The sequence below is a fragment of the Patiria miniata genome, unplaced genomic scaffold (assembly GCF_015706575.1).
Source record: "Patiria miniata isolate m_02_andy unplaced genomic scaffold, ASM1570657v1 HiC_scaffold_17, whole genome shotgun sequence".
NCBI lineage: Eukaryota > Metazoa > Echinodermata > Asteroidea > Valvatida > Asterinidae > Patiria > Patiria miniata.
Window position 1 is genome coordinate 10,473,415 of NW_024037055.1, and position 27,534 is coordinate 10,500,948.

The following is a 27,534-nucleotide window of genomic DNA, read 5'->3' on the forward strand; positions in this document are numbered from 1 at the left end:
CCCACATTTAAGTCCAGTGGGTACAGCTCAGAAAACTACCCCTTGTACACTTTTGCTGAGATCACTGATAACTTTGACCAGTCAGGTCCATATTCCCTGTGATGATAAGAGCAGTGAAGCAGCATAGGAAGGCTGAACATCAGGCTACTGGTCACACTACAGTAGCACATTGTGCATGCTGATGCTTGACACCTTAGCCTGGCCAGTCTGTTTCACGTTTTTGTAACGTTGTGAGTTTTATGTTAAGACGAGCAAGGACATAGGAAGATCAGCTGTGGATGCCTATTATCGACAGCTTAATTAGTGAATATTACTTTGTTTATTTTTTTTCCAGTCAGATGTTCAAGTGCAAACATTAAGAAGATCCAGCTTTTTAAATATTCCTATTGTCTCGGCAAAAAGTCCCATGCAAACACAGCTTTTACTCACTGCCACTTTGTCCGTGTTTTCATCAAGGTGTGACCCCCAACATCACTGGTGCTAGCGTCAGACAGCAGGATGTTGGACCTGGCATCATTTATTTCAATTTTGAGGCTACGGACACAGCAGGGAACACTAAACAATGTACAACTGAAGTCACTGTCAGAGGTAAACATGCAGTCTGCTATTCACAGTACAGTGGACAAGCATTGCATTCACTGAGTGGACTTCCAAACAAAAGATGTCCACATAAACCAGGTTTCAGATACGTTGTGTGGACTTGCACACGTCCACACAAGGTTTCCCCCTCTCTGGAAAACAGGTTTAGAAGCATTTTGGGGTTAGGCTTATCCGTCGCAAATGAAGAAAAACATTCAAAAAAATCATAGAAAAAAAATTTGGGTTGAAAGAGTTTTCACAGTAATGAGGAAAATGAGTTTTTTTCACAGGCTTTTCTTAACTACATGAAAACAAAACAATGTCCACACTAGGTATGTAACGTAGCTAATCATTGGCCCTTTAATTAATTGCATGTTATTCTAAGGAAATAAAATTTAAATGCCAAGGTAATAGTTCTAAGTCACCTCAAGTTAATCATGTGTCAATCACATGTCAATCACTTGTCAATCACTTGTCAATCACATGTCAATCACATGTCAATCACATGTCAATCACAATGCAATCATTTGTCAGTCACATGTCAATTACGTGTCAATTACATGTCAATCACGTGTCAATCACGTGTTAATTTACAAGTCCATCACAAGTTCATCAGAAGCCATCCATTGTAAGATCAACGATAAGCAATGATAAATGTCATTTTTTTTATCCTCTGTTACTTGTCACCTTCCTTTTGATTTGACTTGGGATTGACTTTTGCCAACCTTATTTGAATATCTGGCCATTTTTTGTCCATGTGAAGTTGAAAATGCAAAACATTGAGGTCGTGCACTTGGCCTGAAGATTGTACTCTCTGTTTCTCCTGCTTGTCATCAGATCTTGAAGCACCAAGGGTACTGAGTTGCCCTAATGATACAGCGGTGGAAGCCCCCACCCTGCCTGTCACCCTGCAGTGGGAGGAGCCAGAGTTTGATGACAATGTTGGCATGCCTCACGTCACAAGCAATTTGCCCAATGGTCATCAAACATATGGATGGGGGGACGTAGTTGTGACATATACAGCGACTGACGTGGGTGGCAACTCAAACATCTGCAAATTTGTCTTTTCAGTTGAGCAAGGTGAGTAATTAGTGGGAATTGAACCTTATAACATTTGTGTATAATCTTTTAATCTTGTTCTTCCCAATACTCCTTTCTTCATGAATCTAATATTTCCTGATGCTCAAGGTCTACAATCTGTCTACAATCTACCATCAGTATACCGATGGTCACAGGTTCTGATCCTGCTCCAGGTGTGTTCTTTGTTGACCCCATTTCTATATTTCATTTCACAGATTTGAATTGTCCACCACTTCAGCCCCCTCCTAATGGAGCATTAGCCTGCGAGAATGGCGATTACTGCACTGTGCATTGCAATGAGGGTTACGTGTTTCTGGACAGGACGCATCCCCGAGATGTTTACATCTGTTTACCTTCAGGCCACTGGAGTCATGAAGCCCTGCAGGGAGGCATGGCATACCTACCTGGCTGCTCAAAACGTTAGTGTTGCACGGTTGGAGGCAGTTACATAATACCAGTTAAACTAAACTTTGCCTTTTAAACCATATGGTTTTCACTTCTTACATTATGAAGGACAAGACATCGTACTTGCACATCATGATAGTTCCATAACTATAAGCTCCATTTATGTTCTACAATTCCACACAAAACGTATAAAACCAAGCTAAAAACAATTGTAGCTTTTGACATTGTCGCTTTTGACATTGTTTCTTTGAAAACAAAATTTATCCAGAAAAGTTGGAGCATGCATAATTACTGTTTGAGTTTAGGAACTAAGCAAGTCAGGTATTTCTTATACTAAGGTTTTCTTTTTTGCGGCAGCCAGTGTTCTAGCTAGGCATTCAATAGCGCCATCACCTGCCACACTTTTGGAAATTGCGCTACGTTTAAATCGCAACGCTACGCTATAACATTTGCCTGCTTTAATATGTCCTTGCGTTTTGTTAATTTCTTAGTGTTACGCAGGCTAAGGCGGCAACTTCGAATGTAGCACAAAGGCCTTACAATACAGCGAGAAGTGTTGAAAATAAATAACGATGGTCTAGATATGTGAACAGATTTGCTGATTAATTAGGCAAGACAACCGCCTCTTGACCTCTAGATTTTGACCAATCAGCGGGTGCTTTCTATATCCAGTCTTCGATCATTCACCCGTTGCACGTCATAGACAGTGTCACACGCTCTGTATCATGTTACGCGATATTCACCGGGCTGTTGTTGTTTTACAAAACACTGCATTGGAATTAACCAATCAAACCATTTAGTCCTGATTTGTGAATGAAATAACATCACGATGTACTAAAGTCTACTCTGATTGGCTGGCGCGCGGCTTGCATATATCTGCATGTCTAAACATATCAAACGTTATACAGGAGACTTGGCTCAGTGGATAAATGGGTTATACTCAGACTTCCTATGTACCTACCCGTTAAAGTAAGCCTACACAATCATACCGTACGAAGAACTAGAGTACAATGCTAGCGCACGGGTCCATACACGTGTGCACGTACTTGTCACAAACAGTGCTCTTTGGACCACATCATTTGCGGTTAAGGGGTGTACTTTCATACAAACAAATACATATCCGTGTTTGAAAATGAGTTCTTCAACGGCACCATATAATTTTCATACAGGATTTCTTCTAGAAAGGATGTAAAACTAAAAAAAAAAGTGTTTAGGTGTGGAGTAAGCAATGTGATTGCTCTTTTGTTTTTGAATCAATAAACTTATTTTTAAATTTGAATTCAATGTGTAATTAAACACACTCTTCAAGCAGTTTGTTCTACTAGTACTTAATGTTGATAGAATAAAAATGTCAGCTTTGACAAAACACAGAGGAAGTAATTGTAAACATCAGAAAGCATCCTTTCAACAATTTACAAATTATGTCATTCACATGATACAATCCCTTTTCTAAAATAAAATGGAAAAAAAATCAGATGAAAGTACAGGGTTCTCAAATTTGAGTGCTTAAAACTTTATACAAAGAACATTATAGGCCTATTCTAAGCAATAGAAATAAATTCTCCTTATAATCGTACAAACTTTTGCTCAAAAAATTGGGGAGAAAGTGGCCAGGAATTGCCTGAGATTGGGCCACAGAGCATCTAGAATCCAAAATTTGTCAGGGCCCTTAAGTGGGCCCTGGACCACACGCCATAAGGGCTTCGCACTCCACACTCGCATTAGTCCTTGAGAAAATACCCCAAGTTTTAATTTTACCCTGGCTAGAACATTGCCAGCACCTCCCACAGTGAGTTATTGTAACTTCACGTGACATGTTTAAACGTTGACCAATATTAAGAGAGATGTGTTTACTCATAAATGATTAGGATGTGTAATCATTCCATTCCTCCACAATAATTATGCAGGAGAACCACGGACGAGAGTGCGATGGGAGCGAACAGACAGATATGTCTTCAACTTGCATCACCTTCAGGGCAGCTGCCAGAGCCAAACCCAGACAATCCAGGACAATTTCATCGAGCTCTTCATGAGGAGTCATTTTGGGGTACGATTCCAGCAACCTTACCCCCAGGTTCTACTCATAGCCTTGCACTTTGATGTAGACCTTGGAAGTGTTCCTGCATGGTTTCCTTTAATCGGATCGGTTTTGATAATAAACAAAAGGATGAACCAACCATCCCTTATAGGCACAAGGGAGCCTCCTATCATGAATATTAATTTTCTAGAACACATTGTATGTTCAAGTGGCTTTCCCTAGTGTACTCGGTGATATTTAAATGGATTAGCCATGAGAGCTGGGTATAATTGAACACTCACTTTATACTCGTGCAAGTAAATACCAAAAGGTCAACCAGTCCTGGGTTTTGTACTGTGATTCTTCCCTCAATTGCAGTTGTCATATTGGGGACGTTGTCTTATCCAGAGCAATGGCCTCCGTCGTTTTAAATCCAATTTAGAATTTGATATAAACCAATGAAGAATAGAACAATAGAGGTTACCTATATGCACACTTGGATGAAAAGAGGCAATAAGCCATTTGCGAGTTAAGTTTGAATAAAATCTGGAACGCTGACTTAATTCAATGCTTTGCATGTTTTTACTTTGCATTATCCCGACCAAAGAGACTGTTACTATATCACAGGGCAAGCCTTGTGCTAGCAACCCCCAGCTCCGGCATGGTCTGGTGTCTTTGTGCCATTCTCACCCATTGTGAACAATGTATTGGTGCTGAGCGTCTCTTACGTAACTATGCAAGAGCTTGCCCCGAATCATTTGATTAGCAACAGTGTCTTTGGTCTGGAGAATTCAAAGTTAGTGCCCAGCATTCTGAGTAAGTCAGTGTACCAGATTTTTTTCAAATTTAAATCCCAAAGGGTATAGGTCACCCACAAGTGGCTTATTTGGGTGAAGTGGCTTGCTGAAGGACACAATATGTGGCCAGCAGCTGCATTCCAACCTCTGACACCCGAGTCACAAGCCCCAAGCGCCAGAACACATTCCTTTCTGGAAGTCCATGTATTTAGAGTGATACAGCAAAGTCAATGATTTCAGGCATTCTCATTGTCAACTTTGAACATTCTTTTGTTAAACTAGTAATTTGTTTGGATATTTCTTTCAGTACTGCCAAGTGGATCCGGAAAATAACTGTAAAATGGAGAATATTGTTGTTACCTGCGGAGAAACCACGGATGGTAGTCGGCGGCGTCGACGCCAAGCTCAGGATGATCCAGTAGTGAATGTAGACATTTCCAGCACCATTGTTATTGAAAGGTTTGTGCGCAATTGTTTATTTTTATATACTGTTTATTAAAGAAATAAATGTGTGCTTGGGAGGTGTTAAACACTATGTTTACGACTGGTTGGAGTCTGGAATGCTGATAAGTACCCGAGGCAAAGCCAAGGGTAATTATCAGCCTTCCAGACTCCAGATCTTAAACATAGTGTTTAATACCAACCAAGCATATATTTATTCCCATTCACAAATACCTTGCAGTGACTCAAAACTTTTCGGTCCAAAAGACAAAACAAGTCAAAAAATTAAATTTTACAACAAATTTTACTTTCTGTTTTTCGAAACACCCCTCTAGCTGTATAACGGAGTGTCCAGCTCGCAAGTAAGAAAAAAAACTCCTTTTAAGGAGATTGCGATGACGCGCAGATGTAGCTGTGGTGAGTGCGTTTGCGAATGCCTACGTTAGTATTGTAAACGTTCAACCAATAAAATTGTGGGCACTGGATTACATGGAATTCCAAATTTTATGTGACACTGGAAAAGTGTTTAAGACCAGTCAGCTATGTCTTTATCTTCCATTTAAGACCGGCCACGTGACGGGCTCTCTACCAATGGGAATAAGTAACTGTCTTATTTATTTATGAATAGTTGTTTATGGTGACATATGGAAAACTTAGAAATTGGAAGAAGACTTGTAATTTCACCACGCTAGTTTGTAAGGAAGGGGAGTTGTGACAACAATCTTGTGACAAATCATCAACTTAAGGGCAAATAATGGGAAAGAAATGTCACATTTGCCACTCGATTCTGCCACAGTCGTGGAATTGATGTGTGACACATTTTAAAGATTGGGTCAAACTAACAACTTTTTTTGAGTTTGGCAGTTTCAAACCCCTACAAATATATTTCGGGTTTTGCACGAAATAACAAAGTATGATCGTAGTCCTTTCACCGTAGGTCATTTTCTGTTAATCTACCTGACGATTTGCTCTTCTCCTCTCAGAAATGACACAACAAACATCAGCTCCGTTCTTTCCGTCTTGAACACTAACGCCAGCGACATGTGGGGGCAGGAGAGCGTGACCCTTGACCTGCCGGGCAGCACCACAGCAGTATTGGATCGGGACCAGTCAGAAACAGGAGCGTTGAATGTGATATGTGGTGATGGAATGGTGGCATCAGACATGATATGTGGTAAGATATTTTCTTTAATAGTAGGCAGGATGCCAGACCAATAAGTTGTGGGGAGTGTAGATTAGAAATTTGCAAAGTCACCTCATTTGATTTCAGTAATTTATACAAGATATTTAGGAAAATTGTGTATATTTACATGTAAGACAACCGCAATTAAAATCGTTCAAACAATAAGCACATTTTTTGATGCTGTACAGAAATGGAGCCTTTACCCTCAAGAAAGGTTTTTGTGTATGTTTAGTTCTGGTGAAATGCATTGAAGGTGTCAGGCAAGTGATGGATGAGGAGGAGGATTGGAGTCGTCATCAGCCTTCATCAAATGATGATTCAATAATTCAGACATTTACCATAAACACTGTTTATGTTTTGCATGCTGGCTGCTAGTGTGAATATGCAGAGCTAAGTGACATTGTTTGCAAGACATGTGGCATAGTCACATTGCTTTAATATTGTGGGGCAATTCCCATTGGACTATTTGTAAAACTGTAAAACTAAGCTCACTCTTTTGAAATCATCTGCAATGGCTGGTAGCCGGCCTGTAATTCTTTAACAGTAACTTATCAAGGATGTTATTCACCAGGTGTTGTGTTGTCAGAGTCATAGTCCAGTCCATCACATATCCACATACATGTTCATTCCCAATCCAGTCATATATAAGATCACAATTATAAACTGCTGATGAGGAATGCCTTTGTCACAACTCATTTGAAAAGTATGTGACTTGACTTGATACTGGAGGACTTGTGATGGACTTGTGAGGACAACTCTTAATAGTTTTGTGCTTCTTACATGAAATCACAACAGTTGTATCCCCCCAAAAAGGTCCAACAGTACCACAGTAAGTGTAACTGATGTCTTCCTCGTCTGTTGAATCTTTTCTCCATGCATCTAGTGAACTGTCCGAGTGGTACTCGTTACAAGCTGAGTATCGGTGACTGTGTGCCATGCGGCAAGGCTACATACCAAGATGAAGAGGCACAGTTAACCTGTAAGCTGTGCCCTCCAGGCACCACAACGATTGGAACAGGAGCGTTTCAGTCAGCACACTGCCAAGGTAGGTCTGCAAAGGGTTGACTTGCTGACATAGATCATCAACCACCGAATGAGTGGCCCAGATGAAGAGTTTTGTTGCTTTCAAGTGTGAATATTCCGATCATATCTCTATTACAAATTCTTTTCTTTGTGTTCGTTAAGTATCTTCAAAATTATTAACATACAAATAGGTTCACATCTCACAAATGCTATATATTCAGGTTGAACATAACCAAATGAGAGTTAATATCAAAGGCTCTCTATCTATGATAGTCATAGTCATTTTGAGACTAAAATCACCTTTTATCAGAGCTATAGTCGCATACAGTTATAGATGCATATTGCATACATTGGCAGTGTCCAGTGGTGGATGTGATATTTGTGATCTTAAAAAAAGCGGTTCATGAAATTGTATCCCTTTTCACACGATCAAATGTTCTCAATCAACAAAACCACATGGAGGCAATGAAGAGACTGATAGCTGATAGATTTGCAGTAAGACTGATGTGTGTTTGTTTCAGCAATGTGTCCCCCTGGTCAGATCTCATACTGGGGTGTGGTGCCTTGCAGCAAGTGCCCCATTGGCTCCTACCAGCCTCGTAGGGGTCAGCATGGATGTGAACCTTGCCCCGATGGAATGACCACTCGCATCACAGGAGCTACTACCTTCTCACAATGCTTAGGTAAAGCTTTTATTATAACCACACTTTTGAATATCTTGTTGGATGCTGGAATGCTGGAATGCTCTATCCGGTTTTAGTCGGGGGATTTTTCAAACACAACGTTACATGGGATGCCACTTACCCTCATGGGTGTGTAAATGTGATGAATCGATTTGAATCACAGCAAACCATGATTGTATTCTGCTGTGCTATGGGATTGTAGGAAAGCTTAACCCTTTTACTGCAATTGTTTTAGACTCTGTCTCAGGCCTGTCGTCAAGGAGGGGCCTGGTGAGGCCGGCCCCCCTTGGCGAGCAATTGGCCCCCAACGGCAAAAGCCGTACATTTGTATTTTTGTATTTTTACGGTAGTGGGCCCACCCAGTTGGTGCTTTGCCCCCCCCCCCTCCCCCACCGACGCTCAGGGCTGGCGACGGGCCTGCTCTAGCTGTCTAGAAATTGAAGATGGTCCTGTGTGGTCTTTGAGCCAGTGGACACACATCATGTGTATAAACTGGTTCATGTATATAAGGCAGAAAGCATATATGCATATATAAAACATAATAGTCAACTGAATATGTACATGTAGTGTAGTGTCTTGGCATGGGAGGTGCACATCTGTCTCTGGGCTTTTCTGATGACATTGCTTATTTGTCTTCTACCAGCCTCTGGTGTGCGACCCACTCTGCGACCACTAGACACCACCACCCAAGTTATCCAGCCGACTGTAGCTCCAGGTAAGAGTTCAAGGGGATGACGGGATGGGGCACAATCACTAGAAGGGAACTAATAACCCCCTTCCCAATTTGTTGCAATTATCGGCAAAATCATTATTTATGTCACTAAAAGATCTAGAGACCACCATTAACAGTGCCATCTGGTGTCAGATTGTGTCTAAGGCCAAAAATCCACGTGTCTGTTTTCGACGTGCAATAGTGTTATGCTTTTACAACGGGTATCCGTGATGCGTTCTCTGAAAATCCATATTTACGTATTTTTCTGCACACGTGACGGACAGTAAAAGCTCAAATAGAGAGCATGCAGCAGATTTGCGAGTAGAGAAATCAAGTCTCAATTAAATTTGGATTAGCTTTGGCAAAGCACATATTTTAAAAAAATAAACATTGACAAAATTTAACTTCTCAAAAAAAGGACACGATATGAATATTCAATGTTTTATTGACTGAGAATTTGAAAATAAAAAACAAGGTAGGCCCAAGTTTGTGTCAATAAGATTAATAGATAAAGTGCTTCCTTTTAAAGTCAACCATTAATAGTTCTCTTTTTACCCCACTGTACCACATTGTTTCTGCTATTTGCAATCACAAACAACCTTAAATCTGATAAAAGATTTTAGGCTTTAGGTTTGCGGTAACACCATGTGGTAATAACTACTGTGGCTCAGTAGATATTTAGGCCCTGAGTTGGAACCTTCAATCTGTATTGTATGTGTCATCCATTTTAATTGCTACCTGAAGCGTATACAATTTCAACGGATAAAGCACTATAGATAGTGCAGTGCACAATAAGCATACATGACCGTATGCGTGTTGCTTTTCAATTTGACCTTACAATTCCCCAAAGTCTATAAATTGCTCCGTTTCATCTTAAGAGGGGTTAGGGAACCAGACTACAAGAACATGATTGGTTTTCTTGGTTTTTCCAGCATCTACAAGCCCAAAACGTCAAACAAGTCAGTTTAACAATATTTGCAATAACATACTAATCCGAGTCAAATCCGTTTATTTCTGAAAATTGAAGCAAAAGCAAATGTTGTACAGTAAACTCCGGCTAAGACGGCACTCTCGGGACCAGAGAATTTGTGACGACTTACGCGAATGTCGGCTTCTGCTGCAAGTCGTCATTTTGCCGACTTACACAAATACACAAATTGAATCACGGAGTGAAAAAAATAGATTGAATTAATGGCCTATGCGCATCTGTATCTGGATCATGCAAACAAGATTCATGGCTAAAATTCAAAGGCTTCGATTTACCCTGGTTTATTTCTACATCCATGGTTGATTCCAGCAAATATACCCTCAATGTTTATCATCACAAACAGGCTGTGGTAATGATCACAGAAAGTCATGCATGTACATGTACGTACGTACGAAGCAAGGACGGCGCGGCCGGCTAGCGTTAACAGTGGTACGATATACAGATCACTTGCATACTGTACGTCCATTTACATGTAGTGTACATTGTGCACGTACGTACGTGTACAGTCACGAATTAAAAGTGTACATGGTACTGGTACAATAAGGGGACCCCCAAAATGAACAGAGCGCATGCTTGCAGTCGAGAGGGGGAACTGGTATTGATGGTACGGAATGGACATGTACTTCGTGTAAGAGAACGATGCACACAATGTACAGACTGTGCATGAAACAGTGTGTACATGCGATTAGTGTACACGTGCTGGCCGATGCATCAATCACGGGCCGTGCCATTGATAAACAGATGTCAGTTAGCAGTGTGTGGGACTTTTCACTCGACACTTCTTACAAACCTCAGAGCACGATGCCGACTTATACAGAGGAATTTGTGTGGTTTTGAGGAAATGGGATTGGGTGCAACATGCCGATATAGGCGAAATGACGGCTTACAAAGGCCGTCTTAGAAATGAAAATGTCAATGGAAATACATTAGAGACAATCGGGACTTTCGTCAGACGGCCGATTTAAGCGATATGACGGTTTACACGATGTCGGTTTAGCCGGAGTTTACTGTACATTCCTTTAATGCATGACGGACACATGTATTTTCGGCCTAAATCTGTTTCCTTTGAACACCCCTCTCCCGGGTTTGTCAGATGATGTCAAGCTCCCCTTATCTCCCCCCCCCCCTTTCCTTTGTGAATATCTTGCCATCAGTACATTTGAGGCTACGTAACTGCCTATCATGGTCTGTCAACAATTGTGTGGTGACATCTGCAATATAAAGTAGTTTAGCAATGCCAGTGGTGCTGCCTTGTGTCTAAAGCCGTGTTCCCATTGGACTTTTTTTGGTTAAATTACCGCGACTTTTCTGTAGAATGACAAAATTAAATCCAATGGGGACACACGGTAAACTGACGTCCCTGTCAACTTACCGCGACCGTGATGTAAAACTAACAGGCCGAAAGAGGACGCGGAAGACTTCCGCGCAGCCACGGTAACTTAACAGGGCCGCTAAAAAGTCCAATGGGAACGCTCCGCGCTGTAAACCTACCGTGTCCACGCTGTAAAACGCTATGCAAACAACAATACTTCCTGTATACACAGAATTAGCGCGAAAATGGTAGTATGGTTCCCTGTCTCGTTTGCACTGATGGCGGTGTGATATTATCATCGTACCGTAACACAGCGTGTGTAGCATGCACTACGCTCAGCTGCAGCGCTTTTTTCAATCTCGTCCAGCTGCTGCAGTTTCGCTACTTTGTTGAGTTGTTTGTAGTACAATGATCTTTGTGTGCTAGCATCGCGTCGCGTCAGTGTTGACGTTGACGTGGCCGACTAAATTCAGCGCGCGAAAAATACGTCACAGGCACGTCATATCCCGCATAGGTCAAAGGTGACTGTGCACAGCGCCCGCAATGTGTGACATTCTGCCAGTCTCGAACAGCGAATGAACCGTTCCGTCGCGGAATATAAGTCCAGGTGGGAACGCACGGTAGAATTACACCAAAGCCAGTCACGGTAACTTTCTGCGTGGCCGCTGAAGAAAAAGTCCAATGGGAACACGGCTTTAGATGGTAAACCTAAAGAGAATATATACCTTAATTGGCCAACATGTTTGCTTGGTTTGAAAAGAGGCTGCACTGCAGGATTCAGAACTTGACCGAGTTCTAACGAAATACATGTAACTTAGCCAGCCATCAAAGACACAACAGATTCGTTTTGCAAATATAAGGGAATCTTGTATTGATATGTGTAACACCTGTAGATAGAGCTGTGTGGCCAACGCACCAGAGCCACGCACTCTTGTTTTACTATACTCCCGAGGACCATGCATTGTGTTTCCCTTTGTCCCTGTAATATAACACTCTTCCATAGTCTAAGCACACGAACCAACTACAGAGGACCGTTTTGAACAAAAGACCCAACTCCTGAGGACTGAAAGGATCTGTTGTTCTCCCTTTGTGTGTTTGTCCTCGGTGGTTATGTATGTGAAGAACACGTACAAGGATGCATATATTGTCTGTAGACAATAGCTTATGTGCATGCGAATGTTCATCATACCATTAACAACTTTTTGTAGGGGCGAGCAATTGCATTATTCCCTGCCCCTCTGTTGACATTCGGCTGGGCAGTTAATGTCAATTCAGTTGTGCACATTCCCCCCCCCCCCCCTCCCTGAGTGGGAGCAACCAGATAAGTCTAGACAACCTTTAGCGGAATCCGGCGACCTAAATTTGAAGCTGTTACTGCAGTGGTACCATGCTCGTCTTAAAGACAAGGCACGCACACATTTTGGTAAGCAAATGGCTGTCACTGGATTAGTCTATAACAAAGATAGTAAGAAACAATATATACAACATCATGGGTGATGTGACATCAACATAAAGCTCCATTTTTCAAAAGTTGTATATCCAGTCAAGCACAAGTCCAATTTGCTCGAAACTTCGTCTGTAGGTACATATGTAGGGTGTTTTATGTTAGGTCATAAAGATATGCAAAGAATTGCAAAATTGTATGATGTCATCATGATTTCAAACATGTTTTTAGCAACAAACTTCAATCACTGTGAAACTTGGTGGGTACCAGTGTTGTAGTACTCGTACTCGGTACTCATACTCAAGTACTACTGTAGTACTTGAATGTTAAAGTACTCCATTCGAAATGACGGTACTCATACTCGGGCAGCAAAGTACTTGTACTCGACATGTCGAAATTGTACTCGATCATCAAAGTACGCGTATTCTAATAGCAGTACTCGAACAAAAATTGGTATAGCCTGACTTACCACGACCTTATTTTATCGATACTTTCAGTTTGAAATGGTTGATTGCGGAGAAATCGAAGTTTTCTGATTTTCCTCTGTGCACATCCGGGCAGACTCATACTTAATAGCTAGCTGTGAGTGGGTCTGCATATCAGTCTGACTGGGCCTGGGCCAATAACGCACAATGAACCATTTGCCGTATGGCCATATTCGGAAATAGAAGTACTCGTACTCGGAATACAAGTACTCATACTGGTACTCGTACTCGGAAGTACAAGCACCCGTACTCGGAGGCCTGTACTTGTACTCGGAAGTACAAGTACTTGTACGCATTAACCTAAGTACTTAGCAGTACTTGGTATTCGGGAAAAAAGTACTCGACTACAGCACTGGTGGGTACCTAGAATGTTTTTAAATGTTTTTAAATATTTGTCTACTTGCAAAATTGCACATTATCTTCAATGAGATCATCTTGGAACTCTATAAAAACAACTATATCCAAATAGGAATGTGCTATTCATTATATTTTCTTTTCAAATTCCTTTGATTTGAGCTTTGGAAAATTTGTGACATCACCATAATCACTTTGACAAGGTCTGATTGTCTTGAAAATTTCAGCTAATATCACTTCATCATCTGAAAGCCCTGCGTGCGTTGTGTCTTCAAAAGACGCGGACCTTTTATAGTTTTACGTTTTCCCATCGTTGGTTTCCGTTTTAAAATTTCATCAATGAGATTTAACCAGTTGGAATAAATTTGTAGAATGAAAAAATGTAATGTTATTCTAATGTATTTTTCCAGTCTTACAAAATGTGCAACCTGCTAGTTCAGAAACAGGGTTGCACTTGCAGTCAACATTTAAAACTTTGGTCTATGAATTTGCCTCCCATTGAAAACAAAAATGGGGTGCCAAATCTCTGATGATTTGTATGCCTTTTCATAATTTTGCACAACAAATGGGGTGTTCAAAATAGTTCAAGGGTGCTAGAAAGATTCCCAGACAGCTTTCTGGCCCAAAACGTTGTTTTTAACACTGCAGTATTAATGATTGAAGGAGAGATCATATCAGGTCAGGCTAGACCCAGCAAGACACCTGCTTATTGGATCCATCCAGCTGCAGTGTTATAGATAAATCCACCCTGTCTCGTCAGCTTGGCACTTCCAGCTGTCAAGGAGCCAACACATATGACGGGATTGCTTGGTTGCCCTGCAGCAAACATGCAGTTGTCAGCAATCATTACACAAACTAATTGGAAATCTGACATTTCCCATTGGAACTAACTTCAAAATGGATGTTTTGTCAGTGTAATGCATTTTCTTGCAATTTCGCTCTGTATCTGATACTACAGTATTTGTGTAGTAAAATACCAAGTACTGTACTAAAACCAAGTGCAAAATTAATATAATCTAGGGAATTTACCTGTTCTTTGTTAAATTTATGAACTTAAATTTTAATTTCAATGACTCCCTTTAACTACCTTGCCCAAAATTATCAAAGATACACACCAACACATAAATAGAAAAATTTAGCCTTGGAAGAAAAAAAAACAAAATTACAGGTAACAATATTGTATCAAAACAACCACAGAGAATCTTCTGTCTACATCAGTTCTGGGCTAATGAAATTAGTACAAAAACAAAACCCTTCTTTTTTGTTTTCTTCATGCGTAGTGGTGTTTCCGTGTGCATGTCTGTGCTTCAGCAAGCTACTTGACTAAAAACCTGAGAAGCCTCTGTAAACACAGAGCCAGGAAAGCATGTTTTGTTTTGGCCAGCGGACAGGCTACATTTGAAAACTGAAGAATTTCAACTGGAGTTTTTTTTAGCTCAACGAGGTATTACGTTCCTGTTTGTGCATAGGAAGAAGATATGGGAAATATTTTGGAATCGAACAAAACAACCTTTATGAGAATGAATAGTTCAAGTAAAGCTTTCATTTTCCATTAGCCTTTAAGGATATAGCCACATAATGAATATTACATTGAAAAAAAAGCAGTTATTTGCGTTTATACATGTACTTTGTGGTTTGACTTATGTACATCCTTTGCAAATCCAGTCAAGTAAAGTTGGATTTGTGTGCGTAGTTACATGTACAAAATAATATTTGAGGTTTAATAAAAGTAATTTCTGAACCCTATTTTAGAACAGTAGTGCATGTTGCCTTGTTTACAATGGTTCGATGCATTCAATTTCCATCAGCTGATTGGGTTTTTTTAATCAGGACATCTTATATCTTGGCTCAATGCCAAAATGTCTTTGTGCAATCAATTATTTTCTGGCAACCTTTCCAAAATTCAATGACAAAAAAATAATTACGGTACATATTTTTTCTTGTTATATTGTGAGCATTTCAATAACTATTTGTTGGGGCAGTAAGCAAAAAGACTATTATTTGTTGTTTCATACAAATTCCCTCGGTACATTTGTTGGAGAACAGATATGGATAAATGTCAATGGATCATGAAATGTATTTCAGTCTCATATTTGGGGGGTGCAAATAGCATACTAATGCTAATAGCATTAGGGTTCAAAATTTAAATGTTTATTACTTCACCATTTACTTCCTTAAAAAAATATGCTGTGACATAGAATGTTTGCACTTATCATCCTAGCAGACAGTTCATTATTGTCTCCTAATAATAATGCTTGTCTGGGCAAATGTGCCTTCTGTTGCAATATTTTCCCAGAATTGTCAATGAGGTGCTAGGAAAATAGAAGTGGCACAGAGGGCTTTTAATTGACAAGGAACGCACCATCTAGTAGCAGGATGGGAATTGTTGACCTGTCTCTCAGCTAATGATAAGATATGTCCTGTTGACAATCAGAGGATGGAATTGCTTTTCTGAGTTTGTGGGGGGGGGGGGAATCAGGTCACACTTGGGAATCGCTAAATGTCAAGAATTGTGGGGGTGTGTCTTAGGGAGAATCAGGTTGCAGGGATTCTTTACTAAACAAGATTTGTGTGAAATCTAAACCTCCAGTCAAAAGAATCTATCACCTTGTGCAGAGAGGATTGTCTTTCCTTATCTTTGACGTGCGGATACTGAAATCTAATCAGTCATTGTCCGTTTCCAATTCTAATCGGATGATGCCAATGATCAAATTTCCAAGTAGTGGGGGGAAAAACATCTACAATCCTAGCAAAAAAAATACAAAAATACAAAAAAAAGAGCAAAAAACAAAAGTCAAAAACACATGCGAATAGCACACTCAACACAAAGTTACCATTGACTTTGACAAAGGCCTTTTTTCACAAGTTCTTCGTTTTATTGATTGCAATTGATTTTGCCAAGTATTGATTTATTTTTAAGTGTAGGAAGCATTTGCTCAAAAATCACTAAGTGGTTTTTTTTTGAACTTACGTTTTGCAAACTTGTGTTCATTCTGTAGTTATAGTAATTACCCTGGATTGGACATTTGGGAGATATCCCCATAGACTTGTTCACAAAATTTTTCAAACTTAAATGTGCCCTAATCCAATTTTCCCTTGTCCTTTTTCCACGCATTTCTGTATTTTTACTAATTAGACAACGTGCAACAAATACAATCTAATTGTGACAGTAAAATTTGCCTCTAAAGGGGGGCTGTAACATAAAGGAAAAATGAAAATGTCTCCTAATGACCGATGTCTCCCATCGTGCAAAGAAATTACGATAACGTGTCTCCTTAGTGGTACCATTACACGTATCACTTTAATGACAAGGGCCAACTATTCATTATTATAACACCTCGCCCACAGATTTTGTCTCTTGATTGGCTGAGAGTGAGTCACATGCATACACTGTATTTACTATCTTGCTGTGCACGGCAAAACAAAATCAACCACTGGAAAAGGACAAAAATACGCGTAGCAAGAATGGGTAGTTTGGAAAAGTGCAAATAAATTGTCAAAGTTCTGCTTTTGTATTAAAATATAGGTACATATTTATTGGATTTTGGTCAAAGTAATCAGTTGTTTCTCAAAATCAAGCAGAATCTGTGGGTAGAAAACAAATATTGACTGCTTTTACTCGAGATGTTTCCATTATATTTCACTCGGCTTTGCCTCAGAAAACAGAATGCTCTTTTAATACCACACCACTCGAAGCAGTCAATAAAATGAGGCATTTCACTATGACAGTATGAGGTTCCAGAAGAAGTCGATTCAGATTCTGGTTTTGTTTAGTCAAGGGGGTTAGAAAGCACATGTAGCTGTGTTGACATAGCTACCGTGTTTAATTGAAGATATACAAGACTTCTAAGACATTTGAACCTAACATGTTTATTCCAAAATAAAAAAATAGATATTTGTGTTAGTTTTTGGACCAATTAACCTACAAGTCTTGCTGGACATGTTTTAATCCATGAATAATTTGTTCAGTATTTTTTTTTTTTTTTTTACACTGGTAGAAAATGTTAGGTGGCAGTGATTATGAAAATGTCACATACTTGAGCCTTTTCTAACAAATTTGATGGCTTTGGCGAAAAAAATCTGAAAAATTGATGTATGCTGAGTCAGCATTGCTGACATGGACCTTATTCACGTGGTAGCCATTTTTGTCATGTTCCCTTAATGTATTTCATAAATTGTTAACTGTTGAATGGGATAGCGCCAGACTATTTAGCCAGACTAAATCTGGCTTAAAGCAGTAGGGAATGTTTAATTACACATTTTGAACTACAGCTTATTCATTTAAGCAGACTTGAATTATTTAGTAATGTACTTGCTTTCATTTCTCTTCGCAAGTTCCAAAACGAAGATTTTACCTCACTTACAATTCAACATGGCAGACTCGTGAATATGGCCCATTGATTATAATTCAAGAACTTCTCAAAGAATGAGCATCTGCTATTGTGGCAGCCTTTTGCACATTCTCAATGCAAGCATTGACCATTCAGGGATTTACGTTTTCCTTTACTATCAAATAGCATCAAGAGAGCCATACTCTTTTCATTCATTTAACACACATTTGTCTGGCCTCTTCCAAGAATTATGATATTTATTCAAGTACATATTTAAAATACATTCCTTTTGATCTGCCAGTTTATTGATTGTTTGTTTGTTTGTTGGACTGTCATGGTGCCTCGCCTCATCTTTTATTACACAAATCTGCTTGCCATGTGGGTTTTTAAAATGATTTATTTTGGCCTAAATTTCTGATTATATCCTTTAATGCTTGTTTTGTAATTGGTGGCCAAAAAAAAAAAAATAGAAATAAAAACATTACAGCGAGGTATACCATCTTCATCAGTTGACCCATCTTTCCATCCACAGGTAAAGCCACTGTGACCCCAACAACCCCTCCCAGCAAGGCCAGCCTCCCCGCCACAACTGGCCAAGGTGATATCATCGGGGTGATCACTAAGACACCAGGCAAGGGTGGGAATGGTGACAACAACACAAATCCCAATGCCTCGGCCCAATTACCTAACCGATTGGTGATTGTCATTGCAGTGGTCTGCGGACTGCTGGCTCTAGCTGCGGTTATCGTAGTGGTGTGTGTTGTCATTAGGCGGTAAGTTGCTAACTAGGACAGGTCTGTGAGTGGGTAGGGGGTATGGACTCATCATGGTCTTGTTGTCATGAGGCTATGGGAGTCGATGTTCTCTTAGCTGGGTCCAAATGTCCACCAAAAGTTCATTCATTACTCACCTTTGCTTAAAAATGGGTTGGGTGCTGGATGGCATGCTCCTGTTTCAGCAATTATGAATAATGTTAATTGATTGTGTTATGATAGCTTTACAGCATTTTCAGGATATTAAAACGTGGCAATAAAATTGCAGATTTGTCCATAGTTACATCGTGAAAAAAGACGTGAAATATATACATTGTATTCCTGGTGAGTTGGTAGGGTTAAGTGGTAGCAGCAGCGGCGGTAAGATGTACAATCTTTCTGCACAATTTCTTGTCTTCCTCCACCCTCCTCTTCCTCCCAGGCGACGCACCAACCCTAAGGACAAGCCCCTGCGTAGGCCTCGCCCAGTCAGCTGGTCAGGGTCTACACGGGCCATGATTCAGGAGGAGGATGATGATGACCCAGACAATGCCTTGGACTTAGTGGCCATCCGCAACCCAGTCTATGGCTTCAATGACTACGAGCCTTGCACATGTTAGTCAGTTTCCGCTTTTGACTGCTGTTCTTACTCTAACCCTGTATGATAGCATAACACCACATTCTTGCAGCAACTGAAATCCAGCATTTGTCAAAGGAGTGGCTGAGGTATTGAGTCAGCACATACTAATAACATTGAGCCAAGAGTTGTAGGATTGGAATGACATTATTACACTCACAAATAAAATGAAAACATTTGACGGACAGAAAGGGGGTTGGTTACCCACTTCAACCACCCCTCTGTCTTGGTAATTGGTTAACCTCTTTCCACCTTTTGTTGTTGATTTGTAATACCTTGTGATCCCTAATCCTTTTTTTCTCTTACACTTAACATATTTGTTGTTGTCACATTTGTCAACCATAACCCCTTCATACCACACATAATACCATTAATACATTATGAGCTAAATGCACTTCTTGTGTAGATTGATGTTCCAAGGAATTAGGGATGTATATAAAGTGGTTATCCCACACATTGGATACACAAACTATCTCCAAACCCTTCACTATTACCCGGAGAGTAGTACCCCAAGATTAACTTATAACACCCCCCCCCCCCCCATGCACCATTAGTGATGATCAAGTCAGCTGGCTAATGGTTCACACATAAAATGCTTTGACAGACTAATTGTTATAAACATTAAGTGGAAGGGATTCTCTGAGAAGACAAAAAGTCAAATGAGCCAGTAATGTTGCACTACCACACTATAGTGTTGGTGTGTCACCTTTTTTTTCTTTCTTTAGCTTTTAAGCCTTTTATACCTCTCAACAGCAGACTATTGAATGGTCTTTCATTTGTGTACATGATGGTAGCTCTTATCTTTCCTATCAGGAATACGCTATATCCAATATTCCAAATGGTAACTTTTCATATATTGAAAAGATACCTTAGGCATAAAAAAAAAGGTTCTGGTTTGCGCGCATGGTCGGCAAAATTAAAAAGTTTTGTTTTTCAATGCAAGATGATGTCTCAAAACTGCCATAATCACTGATTTGACTGGAATGGGGTTACGATCAAGTATAAGCTCTATGTGGCTTCTCTGGGCTCCCATATATTTTGCAGTAAATTTAGGCGGTCACCATTTGCAGACGGTGTTGTAATTTTGTAATTGTGGGTCTGGAAGCCAAACTAAGGGAGCGATGGTCGTGTATCTGGAACCTGTAAATGCTTTTTAATGCAGTGTTGTGTAGCCTCAAACCAAGGCGCTAAATATCTGGGTCCCCGGAGGGACCCCTTACTGTAACTTGTAAGCGTGTTAGTAAATGGGCTTTCTGCATCGGAGGGTTAATTAGCACAATATGTAAGGGAGCATATATGTCTGACTTTACCGTTTTCTCTGATTTTTGTCTTGACTTTCCAAATTTCCCAAAGAATGTTTGTGTCGGTCGAGATCGTAAGTGGGTGCAGAATTCTCAAGCATTATGTCCTTACTGAGGTCACCTCAAGCTCCACCCTGAAGGATATTTTTCAGAGTTTTAAGGGGATCAAAGCATCATCTGCATCATTACATTAGCTGATCGACATTTGAAAAAAAAAAACCTGCGTCGCCGCACCACTTGTGGGGCAATCTCCATACCAGAAACCGGAGACTTTTTGTTGCCTTAGTTTCCCAGAGGCTAATTTAAAATACATCATAGAGATATCAAATGAGAAAAGACTTGTGCATTAGGTGTATTTCCTTGTTCAAACAAAACTATCAAAACCTTTTTAACAGAAATCATTTAAGTTGGGAGAAAGGTATTTCTATTCTCCGCTGACATTTTTTAATTATAAATTTCCCATGACCTCCATCCCCAAACTTTGAATTAAATATTTATCCTGGGAATATTAAAGCACCCTCAGATATTTGCCACTTCTATAAATCAGCGGAACTTCAGTATGACTCGGTCATTCCCCCAGCATTACCTTCAGCGCTGACATTTTAGCATGCACTCTTCCACATCTCATCGATGACGCGTAGATTCAGCTTCAGATAAAACACTAATGTTTTTATTGCATTACTGGTGAAGCAACTTTTGACAAATCTGCAGACATTTCTTTTCCCCCTTTTTTTTCATTCTCTAAATTATCCGGCACCTGCAAATTGACCAAATAATGCAATTTGTTTCTCCATTAGGCTTTTGTCAGCATTGTAGAAAGCGGAGATGTGTCTTGAGTCATGTGACTCCTGCTTGATGGATCTCTATTGTGGAGTTGATCAGGTTTATTGTAGTACACATGTACAATGAATTGCGGTGCAATACAGCAATGTGCTGTCCAATCCTGAGTGGCTGTTGTGTGTTTGGCATGCATAATACATATGTAGCCTTAAAGGGCACCACTAACCAAAAAACAGTTTTTGACACTTTCCTTTTTATGGAAAAATTTAGTTAACTCGAGATACGTATAGACAATTTCTTTTGTCATAGTCCTTTTTAAAATACATGAAGTTTGAAAATTGCAAACAGCGATTGTCCATAATAGCTCAGTGGGAACACAAAGGTCTTGCTTTAGACCGGGGAATCAAACTAACCAAGTAAATGCAATATTATGCATTTTAGACGTTTCCTAGATTTTTTTAACCTCAATTGTATGTTGTAAACAAAGCAAGAAACACACTGATAGTAGTCCTTACATTTTGTTCATGACGACTGGGTTCTACAAAATCAATTGTTTTTTTTCTTGAAGAATCTACAAACGAGCCTTCAAAAATAAAAAAATAATAAAAAAGTAAAATTTTCATCAAATTTTCCATGACTTATTTGAAATAAAATTAATCACTATGCAAATTATAATCATATTCAGATGTATCTTAAGAGTTGGGAAAATTCCGAAGTAAAGTTATCCAAATAGTGGCTTGGATGTGATGAGCTTATCTGTGCAGAGATTTTTTTTTTTTAATTCATTGTTTATTCATAGGAACGGGCGTCCATCAGTCAATGGAATTATGGCATTTGAGTGATTAGATTACATGTTGTAAATTGGATTGAAGACGGCCTTGCATCTCAGCCTCAGCGTCTTCAATGGCATATGTCAGGGGGGAAAAAGCACTTTTGTAAAACCTTCAGTGAGATATTGGCTTTTGACTTCTACTTGCAACCTAGTGAATATTGTTGTGAAGAGTAAATTTTCATTGGCGGACTGTTACATATTTATGACTTTATTGGTTGAATCACGGTGCATATCCATCACATCTACAAGTCTATACACAAACAAAAGTCATCACCTATGATTTTGAATTTAAAATAGTCAATATTAAAATGAGTTTTTATCTATCTACATTTTGAATGAATTTATCGAGGATGAGTCTTGGATGTGCATGACTTTATAGTTGGAAGCTTTGCATGCCTACTGAATATCTATGATTTCAACTAACACCGTAACCCTGTGAATATGTCTCTTATAGATGCCGGTTTTCCGGTTAAGTGGTGTCTATTCAGTATATGCTGCATGTCTGCATTTTGTTTTCACTGAAGTGAAAAAAATATTAACAGCAGCAAAATGAAAGCCCTTGTCTGTATGCTATGCATGCACCAATCGTGTTGCATACATCCATTACGGGGCCGTTTAATTTACTCCAATGACTGATTCTAATGAGTTCCCATTGTATATAAATTGTATATATCTGAAACTGACTATAAATTCCCCATGGAAATCTTGCATTAGATGTTTACATACTTCACATATTGGACCTATTTGGTTTCGCCTGTGATTTTGAATAGTTCGATATTTTGACTACCTGTTTTCAAAATCGTATTTTCATGTTTTCAAATTTTCATATTTCTTCCTTTCACAAAAAAAATTGTTTCAGTTATAAACGTATGTTAGAGAACAGTGCTTTTGTTTTGATAGTAAAGGTAAAGGCAGAAAAAGGTAAAGTTAAAGGAGACGAACCTGTGTTAAAAGGAACGGAGTGCCCATCTCTCTTTCGTTAGCGATTAAGCCAGACTCATACATGTATGCTGCTGTGGGGATCGCCACACCTCCAGAGCAAGTCTGTTACCTTCCCAGCATTGAATAATGCCGGTACCCATTTAACACCTGGGTTGAGAGGAGTAATTGAGGTAAAGCACCTACTCAAGGGCACAACACGCATGGCCACGGCGGGGCTCGAACCCACAACCTCACGATCATGAATTCTGTGCTCCACCGCTAGACCACACGTACCCAAAAGGCAGAGCTGTTAGTTACTCCTTGTATTAACATGTCCGCGATGCATAAGGTTTATCTTGCAAAATCACAGCAATTATTCCAGAAGATGCTGTGATTGCTAATGAGGTCATTTCTCCTCAATCTGTACCCACAGCTCCATTGTCAGACAACAACTTCAGCACCTTCCTGGAGCCTAGTGAACCGCCCATCTTTGAAGACTCTGCCGACATTCCCAAGTTGGCCCCACCCCCAAAAAAGATAAAGAAGGGGGAGGCTGGTTCTTTGGATTAAGGCTTTTGTGCCTGCTGACCGCGACACAGAGATATCTCTTTTCGGATATGTTGGGCAAGTTTGGTAAAGCATTTTTTTTAGTTTGCTGATTTTTGAGACTGTGTGACAGTCTTGAAGGCAATTGAGAGTGATGTCCTACTATTTGTCTTGACGGTTTCTGCAGTGGAGGTGAAAGTTGTGCAGAAAGACATTCATGCATTCTTAGTATTTTCGGTGTCTTTCTTGCAGTGTACAACTTTGTAACAAGTTCATTGCAGTAATTGTTTTTGCACATTTTTACACTGTTTTCTTAAATTAAATGATTGACATTAGCAGAACTTAACTGCAAAGATAGCAAGAAAAGATGGAGATGCTTTATAAACTTTAATTCCCATTGTTTTTTTTAATTGCAATTTAATGTCAATTTAACAGCTGTCTATCTGCTTTGAAATCTTCCCTTTTTATCAGTGTATTTGATATCTTTGTTGATTCTTGACATCAAATTCTAAAGGGAATGTACAATTCTTTGCTCTTTATTTTTGAGTCCAATAATAACTTGTGGAGTGTTTTATTTTTAGATAAGAATATTACAAATTTGTTTGATTTTTTATATAGGTTTTCCCGGCTATTTTAAAAGATTATTCACTCTATCATTCAATTTCGTCCACGAGAAAAATTCCACACGCTTTTAACCAAACTAATTTAGTCATTAACCATTCAATTTCAAAGTTTGGTCACCCTCTTTAGTCACCTGGTTGAGAATGTTCGTCATTTCAGATCAAACTCGTCCAAGCTTTTGCCGAATGGCAGCATTCAGAGAACAAATTCGTCTTATATCAATCAATTAGACGAATTTGATTTCTAAATAACAAGGTTTGGCGTAGACGACACGAAATGGAATACTCCGGGACAAAACTGTGCGCTCATTGTTTGAATTTGCTTGAACTGAATTTGAAATTGTCGGACAAAAGACGAAATTAAACATTGGAAGAGCACTAAATCGATGTCGATGGACGAATTTGAATATTAGAAATGGTGAATTCGAATGATAAACGTTTTAAAATAGCTGGGAAAACCTATATTTGGAATAGAGGAATGTCAAATTGGCACTGAAACCGAGGGCCTCAGTACTTTCTTTGCAATGAGACCCTAGGTTTCATTGTGAATCGCGGAATAATCTGTTGTAACCATTAATGTGGTTTTCACCTGCAAATTAGTATTGTCCCTTGCGCAATTCTGTTCCCCTTGGTTTGTTGAGACTTTTATCAAGTATAATGTTTATAATATGTAGCTTAGTATTAAACAAGTTCTTAGAGAATTTAAAAGAAATAGGGTTGTGAGGATGGCAGGTGAGGGTATGAACTAGAGGGTTTAGAGGTCATTAATTGATAAGATGAAATATTTTGTACATATGTTCACGGTATTTTTCTACTTTCTTACTTTATTGTTTATAATAACACCTCTCTTTTTTAATATAGTTGTAGAATGGCTAGTACTATAGTATGGCATTCAGCGTGAGTGGACGCCTTGCACAAGCAGACTGGTTCCCGCCCCCTCCTTAATTAAAGTCTAGAATGTAATGGAGGGACGGAACCAGCCTTCAGTGGTTCTGTCATTAGGCAAAACCGTGCCTTCCCTGGTATACATTCGCACGTGTAAGTGAATGAATAGTGAACCAGTGGATTGTATCACCTTGTGCAATGGAGCCCATAGCATTGCAGATTTGTAAAAGCACAATTTTAGAAATTATGACACGTGGAGCATCAACACTATGGCTTTGCTTTATTTTATAAATAATTGCGTAATAGGATTTAAGACCTTCCTTTTATGAAGAAAGGGCTGTGAGGTAAAATATGTATATAGACTTAATTATAACGTGACAATGGCTTTGTCTATTGTCAAATTGAGTGGTAGCCCAGTAATTAAGTGAAAGTAATCAACTTTAGTGCGCAGATATGGACTAAATGCTACAAACTGTGTAAGGAAACTGACATCTGCAGGTTTTATAAACTTCATATAAGTTTTAGAAGTTGTCTAGAAGTTTGTTTTCACCAAAGAATGATATTTTGGAGGTGGAGCTAATCTGAAGGGGTGGGGCTGCCAAACTCATCCAGAGTTCAAGAAGCTGTTGGAGGGCGGTGCTCAAGTCACAAAGTAGGATGAAAAACACTATTTGTGAATCTTTCTCCACCCTCATCCAGTGGCGTGGTTGGATTTTGTTTTCCATTTACCTGTGTATCAGTCGTAGTAAAAGTCATCACTACTTTTTTGGGGGAGAGGGAGGTTGTATTAAATATGTTAAGGACTATTGATATTTTTTGTATTTTGGTATGAATATTAATGATGCATTTATGCAGACTGTATATGAGTAAAGAGCTTTTGACCAACTGTTAACTCCTGCTCTTTAGCTTATTCTATTGTTTCAGTTGTTGGTTTGTTTTGGGGTGGGTTGGTTTGCTAGCTGATGGACTGTCAAAGAACACTTTCCTTTCAGAATTGTCCTTGCATGCAGCAACAAACTGTTGCCCCCCCCCCCGTAGGCATTCTTTTGATGCGCTGTTGACATGATGCAAATCAAAGAATACGTGTGGTTTTGGTCACTCGCGGAGTAAGGTGTTTTTGGTCCCCCACGAATAACAGACTCCACAGTTGTTATTTCACTGAGGCGAAGTGTGTGCCAAAAGAGACATTTATAAGGTGTCACTTAATACCATAGGCCTATCCTTGTAAATTGTGACAGAGAACAGAATTTGAATAATACCAAAACAGGCTATCGAATTACAGTTCAGAGGTTACTAGGGATACACTTGTAGGATGCACCATTTTTTGAAGGGGGACACTGAAGGCAATATTGTTTTTGCGCAATTCAATTAAAATAGGGCACGTGCTCCTGTGTGTGCGCCCCCCCCCCCCCCCGTATTGCAGAAAAAAGACGTTTTACTATGAAATGCATCTAGTAGCGCCTGAAACCTGGTTTTTCAAAGCCCATCTCAGATAGCTCTGCAAAGTAGTGCCTTTCGTGGTTGTACTCCACCCCACCCCACCCTACCCCCTCTCGCTAGCTTCTCGCCGACTGTCCTATTACTCGGGACCCATCATTATGGCGTTGTTTTCTAAATTGGTTTACGACGACTGCGATGTAAGGAGCGTGTTCACCGACGTCGTCTCATCAATATAGGCTCTCGTCTTCACAGTAATCAAATCTCGGGCTTTGGTTTTGTTTGTCTGACCTTGACGTAAAATAATTGCGCCTTTGATGCCCCTATTAAATATTATGTTATTAATTAGAGATCAATTGACATCACGAGCTACGTCAGCTCAACCCAAATTCTGTTTCCCATATTCCTTTTCCCATAGGGCTATGTTTTCGTTTCTAATTACGTTTTCGTGGGAGATGTTTTTCCTGTATTTGGTGTTTTTTGTAAGTTCAGGGATCAATAATACAAACAACTCGTAGCGTAGCTGAAGCCAGATCGTTCAGCAGCATCCCTCGAGGTTTGAGAGTCATTTCCGTCCTGTAAATTGGATATCTTCCCGGGCATGTTGACATCTGAAGATGGACAGGGCTAACTAAACATTTCATATTGTAGGACTATTTTTCAGCCTCAAGCAGCTTGCTTTTACCCAGACAAAACAATCCTCAATTCTGAATACATCTGCCCACCGGTGCAGGAGGCTATGATAAGGAACGGACAGTCGACTACTGCATAAAAAGACCTTCGGGATAATCGTTCATTTTAAAGGGCATTTTTGTCTTCATTTTTTATTTGAACTCTCACCGCAAATTGTAATCCAATTTGCCATTCTATAAAAGAATAAATTTGCTATTTTAAGGGGTTTTCTTGTTGTCCCTTCCCCCGGCTTCCCAGGAACAAGTGCATTGGTACTCTGTGGAGGTAAAGAATCATCCTCCGCCTATAGGCAAGCA

General features: G+C 39.6%; 1 protein-coding gene across 2 annotated transcripts in view; it reads left to right on the forward strand.

Moving 5' to 3' along the window:
* LOC119723798 (sushi, von Willebrand factor type A, EGF and pentraxin domain-containing protein 1-like) overlaps positions 1–26,000 on the forward strand; it is an 84,461-nt gene extending 58,461 nt beyond the window's left edge. For both annotated transcript variants that reach the window (XM_038194663.1, XM_038194664.1), the window contains 12 exons: positions 457–588; positions 1,417–1,659; positions 1,875–2,078; positions 3,972–4,111; positions 5,186–5,337; positions 6,303–6,493; positions 7,386–7,547; positions 8,047–8,208; positions 8,852–8,923; positions 18,367–18,607; positions 19,029–19,201; positions 23,491–26,000. In XM_038194663.1, the coding sequence (XP_038050591.1) occupies positions 457–588; positions 1,417–1,659; positions 1,875–2,078; positions 3,972–4,111; positions 5,186–5,337; positions 6,303–6,493; positions 7,386–7,547; positions 8,047–8,208; positions 8,852–8,923; positions 18,367–18,607; positions 19,029–19,201; positions 23,491–23,627 (2,009 nt within the window). In that variant the 3' untranslated portion in view covers positions 23,628–26,000. The remainder of the gene's footprint in view (positions 1–456; positions 589–1,416; positions 1,660–1,874; positions 2,079–3,971; positions 4,112–5,185; positions 5,338–6,302; positions 6,494–7,385; positions 7,548–8,046; positions 8,209–8,851; positions 8,924–18,366; positions 18,608–19,028; positions 19,202–23,490) is intronic.
* Positions 26,001–27,534: the final 1,534 nt, after the last annotated feature.